General features: G+C 37.8%; 1 protein-coding gene across 3 annotated transcripts in view; it reads left to right on the top strand.

Annotated features, from left to right (window-relative positions):
• Positions 1-1,784: 1,784 nt before the first annotated feature.
• Positions 1,785-6,728, top strand: part of LOC122089831 (glutathione reductase, chloroplastic) — an 8,700-nt gene continuing 3,756 nt past the window's right edge. Inside the window, exons 1-9 of one of the 3 annotated variants that reach the window (XM_042659541.1) lie at positions 1,785-2,237; positions 3,581-3,806; positions 4,450-4,728; positions 4,821-4,997; positions 5,139-5,192; positions 5,292-5,440; positions 6,061-6,124; positions 6,196-6,366; positions 6,471-6,608. In XM_042659541.1, the coding sequence (XP_042515475.1) occupies positions 1,864-2,237; positions 3,581-3,806; positions 4,450-4,728; positions 4,821-4,997; positions 5,139-5,192; positions 5,292-5,440; positions 6,061-6,124; positions 6,196-6,366; positions 6,471-6,608 (1,632 nt within the window). In that variant the 5' untranslated portion in view covers positions 1,785-1,863. The remainder of the gene's footprint in view (positions 2,238-3,580; positions 3,807-4,449; positions 4,729-4,820; positions 4,998-5,138; positions 5,193-5,291; positions 5,441-6,060; positions 6,125-6,195; positions 6,367-6,470; positions 6,609-6,728) is intronic. The other 2 variants (XM_042659540.1, XM_042659539.1) reach the window with 2 other exon arrangements.

The following is a 6,728-nucleotide window of genomic DNA, read 5'->3' as shown; positions in this document are numbered from 1 at the left end:
CTTTGTGTGCTTTCCATTCTCTAAGCTCTCTTAACTTCTTTGGTAGAAGGGAAAGGGATAGTTCTCTGTGTGGTTACCTGCAGGGGAGGGGAACTGGATCCATTTCTTTTTTCTTCTTTATTTTTTATTTTTTTAATTCGAATATTGTCTGGAACTAAATAAAAAAATATATTATGAACTAAATAAAAAAATATATTATCTGGAACCCAGTGAAGCATCTAGAATTTTATTGAACTATAAATTTTTCCATTTTTGGAAACCATATGAGTACACAGATGAAGAGCTCCTTCCTCCATTGGCTTCACCTCATGAGTATTATTATTTTTTTCTTAATTATCCACCAAAGAATTTTTGCTAAACATAACCCTTCTTTAGAAATTAATTTATTGGCCAAATAAATCTTGAAACAAATTTAGATCTGTTTAAATAGACAAACATCTTTAAAGGTATGACAAAATATCAAAGTATCATCGGCAAATAAGAGATGGTACATCATAGGGGCTTACCTTTCCATCAATTATTCTACCCATGATCCTTATGGGCTAAAACACAACATGAAGTTAAAAAAATAAACTTTGTTATTCTACCCATGATTCTAGTGTCCCTTTTGCAAGGATAGTATCCCTAACACCTCTCTCTCGAAAAGCATGTATCTATTAGAATCAATGTGTGCCCTTTGAGGCTATGGATAAGATCATTACCTGACCCTTCTACCCAAAAAAAAAAAAAGATCATTACCTGACCCAAAACTCCCTACTTGTTGACAACCCTTATCTGTTATTAGGATTGACAAAGGTTATCTATTTTACCCATTCACATAAATAAGGGAAAAAGAATGCTGCTTGGTCATCGACTCATGGTCACATGGCTCTTAATACATATTGATATCCCTACACACGCTCTATCCAACACAAGGACCACACGACCAGACAACATTATCTTACCCAATAACATTACCTACCTTTCGGAGGGTGATGATAAGGTAAATATTTCTCTGCTTGTTTAACAAAAAAAAAAAAAAGGTGAGAAAGAATAAAGGTATACGAAAATTATCCATCTAGTTTAATGGGGAGGGTAGTGGTAAAAATGTCTTCCTTCATATGCATCTTTAATGAGCAATTAAATGATTTGGATTAGGGTGATGCGCAAACTGTTGGATGGAAGATTAGGATATATCTATAGTACATCCACTTCAACCCTATCCGACGGCCACTCGCCTGGTTGTGCACCATGTGCATGCAGTGTATCATTATGACATTTCACGAGGGGGAAGTGTGGCCCCAGCTCTTGCCTGGGAGCCAGTGTGAGAGTGCACAAATGCATTAGACCCCACTAAGGATTTAGTTATCGGTATCAATATTGGTATCCGTCTTGACCGATATCGATACTATACAGATCGGTATATATCAATCACTTTCACCCTTGCTTTTTAAAAAAAGTATATTTTTTTACTATTTAACCTGTAAAATGATACCGGCAACTAATCGGATTGATTAAGGTACCAATCTGGTTCTTAGCCAATACTGATAAAATATGGTCAATTCGATACCAATACTTAAAACCATGGCCCACACTTCCCCATATTAAACATTTTCTTTATCAAAAATAAATAAATAAATAACTTTCTATCTCATTTGATTCACTGGGTTAACTGTGGAAGTAAAAAAGGGAAACTGGGGAGTGGGGAGGCCACATTTGGTTGGCCACCCAAAATTGGCAGACACTTGTCCGCATGCCACTAGTTGGTCTCAATCCATCTCAGCACAGCGGCCGCTAATTAGTAGTTTAGGAGTCAGAGACGGAAAGGATTGTCGTCTCTTTTACATATTCGTAGTTCCTAAGAGAGTTAGAGGAGGTTCAACAATGGCCGCCTCAATTGGAGCTCAAAAGGTCACCTTCTCTTCTTCAACCCTTCATAACCTCTGCAAACAAATCCCCAATTCTCTAACCCCCAGGTCTCTTCCTGCTAATTTCTCTCCTATCCTATTTAAACCCTTCAAGTACACCTCTCATGGTCGTGGTTTCTTCAATCCTCAATACCTTTGTTTCACGGTTCGAGCGGAATCAAATAATGGAGCAGAACCTCGAAACTTCGATTTTGACCTGTTCACGATTGGCGCTGGGAGCGGTGGTGTACGGGCATCTCGTTTTGCTGCTAATTACGGTGCCTCTGTTGCCATCTGCGAGCTTCCTTTTGCTACTATTTCATCTGATAATACCGGCGGCGTTGGTGGAACGTAAGTTCGATAGATTTTCTACTTCTAGGCTTCTGTGATGCAATTATTATTTCATCTAATTTGATTTGGATCTCTGATATTGTCTTTTGGTTCTCTGGTTTCCAGTTTCATGGATTCTTAATTAGGGAACTTATTTATTAGCCTGTGATTGATTAGTCGAGTTTGGTTAAAGCCTGGAATGAAATCATGTCGTCTGGAATTCTTCCCATAACATTTTGATGCATAAAGTGGTGCTTAAAAGTGGACTTATCTAGAATCCTGCTGGTTTGTAAATAAAGAGTAATCATAAGATGGTGATCACCTGGAATTTGATGGTTTCGTTTAGATTTACCTTATTATCTGAGTGCATATATTTTTCACTATAACTGGACTTATTTCCATGCGTCGCGAAAAGTATTAACAATTAATCAAAATGGTTTGACTTGGGACAAATCTAAGATGGTCTTATCATAATTTTCCCTTGGCTTAAGGCCAATATGAGTCGAGATAGTCCATTCCTAGCATGACATTAAATGACCTTTTGTTGATGAATGGTGAACAACAAAATGAAACCCTTCCATTCCGGGTGAGAAAACCAAAGCTTCAGCCAAGAATATGTTGGAATTGTGCTTAGTAAGTTGCAATTTGTTTTCACTGTGTAGTTACATTAATTCATTAGTACTGTTGTGTATATAACATTGAAACCAATTGTCTGTCTGTGACCAGGACACAGCTGCTGCCCACCCCCTTTCACATAGAGATTATATGTATTGGCAATAAGCGAAAAAACACAATTACAGTCACACAGTAGATGCCATTACGTCCCCAAGTCTAGTTTTTAGACTTAACCTGTAAGACACCTTTTATGCATACGTGACACCCTGATATGATTCCATGATTTTGTTACTGAGGTTGTAGTCATCCTATGAGGCAAAGTATACCTTCTAACTTCTAAGTAGAGTGCTCAGTATTAAAGCAGTGATATGCAGTGAATATGCTTCTTGCTCTCTAAGCAACTCCTTTAATATTAGATTATCTGATTGTCAGATATAATTCTTTACCTTCTAACTTCTAAGCAGAATGCTCAATATCGAAGCAGTAATATGCAGTGAATATGCTTCTTGCTCTTTAAGCAACTCCTTTAATATTAGATTATCTAATCGTCAGATATAACTCTTTATTGTTTCCTAGCTCATGTCCATCATCAATTTCGTTGTGTGCTGCATAGTTAAGAATATTTTGGTAGCATTTTGTTCAAGCCTTAAAAGGATTTAGAAAGGAAATCCATGGTTTTATTTGTCCACTAGAAATATGAAACTTCTTCTTAATGTTTTCCTTTTCTCATCGTAGTTTCTATGATGCAGTTGTGTACTCCGGGGATGTGTTCCAAAGAAATTATTTGTGTATTCATCCAAATTTTCCCATGATTTTGAAGAGAGCTGTGGCTTTGGATGGAAGTACGAATCTGACCCTAAGCATGATTGGGGCACTATGTTGGCCAACAAGAATGCTGAGTTGCAGCGCCTTACTGGAATCTACAAGAACATTCTCAAAAATGCAGGGGTAACTTTAATTGAAGGACGTGGAAAGGTTGGATGATGTTTACAGAAAAGGTTAAATTTCAATATGTTTTTTTGGGAGGTGATGATTGTGAACACACCTACTTAGAATTGATTGTGAGCACACACGTACTTAGAATTGATTGTGAGCACACGTACTTAGATTTGATGCTTGTAACGACTTGCCATGTGGCAGATTTGGATGGACACGTGGGTTCATTTGGTAGACTGATATAGGTCTCTACATTCATCTCATGGGTCAAGTTTCAGCACAAAACAAGTATGGGAAGCACATCAAACCTTATGATAATGCCATTAGATTCCATTACCTTGAGTGGCATTCTAGTAACTTTCTGAAACTTTAACTCATTTTTAATTAGTTCCCATACTTGTTTTGAGTTGAAATTTGATCCATGAGATAGGTATGAATTCCCTTATGACATAGATCCGCTCGCATCCATCCAAGCCTGCCATTAGGCTATAAGGGTTTTTATTGTTTTGGGCTGTAGTTATTGTTCTGGTAGGCTGTAAGTAATCAAATACGAAAGTAACTAGGTATCACTACATACAATTTTTCCATATTTTTTTATCCCCAAGAAAGTATGTACTAAAATAATGTTGGCATTGAATCTTTTTATTATTTTTCCTGTATATTAATGATGATATTGCCACAGATTGTGGACCCACACACCGTTGATGTGGATGGGAAACTATACACGGCAAGGCATATTCTGATTTCCGTTGGGGGACGGCCATTCATTCCTGATATTCCTGGAAGTGAATATGTTATAGACTCTGATATGGCTCTTGATTTGCCCTCAAAACCCCAGAAAATTGCAATTGTTGGGGGTGGGTATATTGCTGTAGAATTTGCCGGTATTTTCAATGGTTTGAAGAGTGAAGTCCATGTGTTTATTCGGCAGAAGCAAGTTTTAAGAGGCTTTGATGAGGAGGTGAGGAAGCAAGCAATAAGAAATATTAATTTTCATCAGTTCTGTGCTTACCATGACAAAAATATTCTGAGCTCATATTCTATATTCTGCAGATCAGAGATTTTGTTGCTGAACAGATGTCTTTAAAAGGAATTGAGTTCCATACAGAGGAATCACCTCAGGCAGTCATAAAAGCTCCAGATGGTTCACTCACTCTGAAGACAAACAAAGGAACTGTTGAAGGTTTCTCACATGTCATGTTTGCGACAGGCCGTAGACCAAACACTAAGGTTTGATTTGATAAACATAAAGACAAATGCATACATACATATATACATAACTCTAGGCGCAGGTTTGTATTGTACCCAATAGTGTTTGCTTAGAAATTGAATTAGACACCTGACCCTACCTGTATTTTGATTCCATTACAGAACTTAGGACTGGAAGCAGTTGGGGTGAAAATGGCCAAAGGTGGAGCCATAGAGGTAAATTCCGATCTTGTTTTTATTCTTGATTATCCACGTTCCATTCTCTTTCCGCATATTTTATTATTTATATTCTTTTCACTGTTATGATTTCCTTAGGTTAATGAATACTCCCGAACATCAGTTCCTTCTATTTGGGCTGTGGGTGACGTTACAGATAGGGTGAATCTGACGCCTGTTGCATTGATGGAGGGAGGGGCATTTGCGAAAACTGTGTTTGGGAATGAAGCCACGAAACCCAATCATAGGTATCCTCAGTCTTGTAGATTAATTTTTGAACAACCAGAAAGTGCTTCTTGGCACAGAGCTGAGAGCACTCCAAATGTTGGATGTTTATCCATAGATACTCTTGTAGATCTCCATGTAAATAGAAAGAAATTGTTAAGTAACTGAAAGTAGGAATTGAGGCTAACAGGAATCTGCTTTTCCAAACTTTTTAGACTATCTATTGACAACTTGTATTTGAGCATATCATTTTTGTGCGTAATACTCTTTCTGAGAAAGCTATCATGGTTCCCTAAATCCAGAAGAAACTTGCCCCTGGATTCGGAAAATTGGTTTTGTACTAGGAATGATTTGGACATTGAGAACCCATCATGATTTTTAACCCTTTGAGGCACTTGCATCATCTTAGAGACCCTGTATAGCCTCACATGCTAATTTATAAAATATAGCATAGTTTTGTGATACTCTTGGTTTTCAGTTTTCTCTCTGGAATTGAACTTTCCAAAATCAGCCACTCAGAATACCCCCTCCCCCCAAGTTTCCAATTCACTCAGGGAACTTAGATTTGCTATAGAATTCAACATAGAAAAACTAATTTATCATTCCAGTACTTTCTAACGGTGATTGTTTTACCTTTGAGCAGTTCCATACCATCTGCTGTGTTTTCTCAGCCACCTATTGGACAAGTTGGTCTTACTGAAGAACAGGTAATTCCAATTCTCTATAGTGTGTACAACAATTGGTCTTTTTCCCCTCAACACTGGCAAATTATTTGCAGGCTGTCCAAGAATACAGTGACATTGATGTCTTCACATCGAACTTCAGACCCTTGAAGGCTACTCTCTCTGGACTCCCAGACAGGATCTTCATGAAACTCATAGTCTGTGCTAAGACAAACAAAGTTATAGGGTTGCACATGTGTGGGGAAGAGGCAGCAGAGATAGTTCAGGTTTCTGCCCTTTTTTTCCTTTCCATATTTTATGTCCCCCCATGCAGTAGAATTCATATCCATACAATCTGCTATTCTTGATGCATATCCTTTTAAAATTTCAGGGATTTTCTGTTGCTGTGAAAGCTGGACTGACAAAGGCAGACTTTGATGCGACAGTGGGTATTCATCCTACAGCAGCTGAGGAGCTTGTCTCAATGAGGACTCCAACCAGGAAGATTCGAAAGAGTCCACCAGCCGAGGTTTGTTCCCTCTGTTATCGTAGGTCTCTTGTAATGGTTGGTGTATTTATTTATTTCGCTCCTAGATGTCATTCTTAAACCACTTCTCTTAATCATTTCTGCTTTTTTTTTTTTTTTTTT

This window comes from Macadamia integrifolia, chromosome 9, assembly GCF_013358625.1.
Source record: "Macadamia integrifolia cultivar HAES 741 chromosome 9, SCU_Mint_v3, whole genome shotgun sequence".
NCBI lineage: Eukaryota > Viridiplantae > Streptophyta > Magnoliopsida > Proteales > Proteaceae > Macadamia > Macadamia integrifolia.
This window is presented reverse-complemented; position numbering and strand designations above follow the sequence as displayed.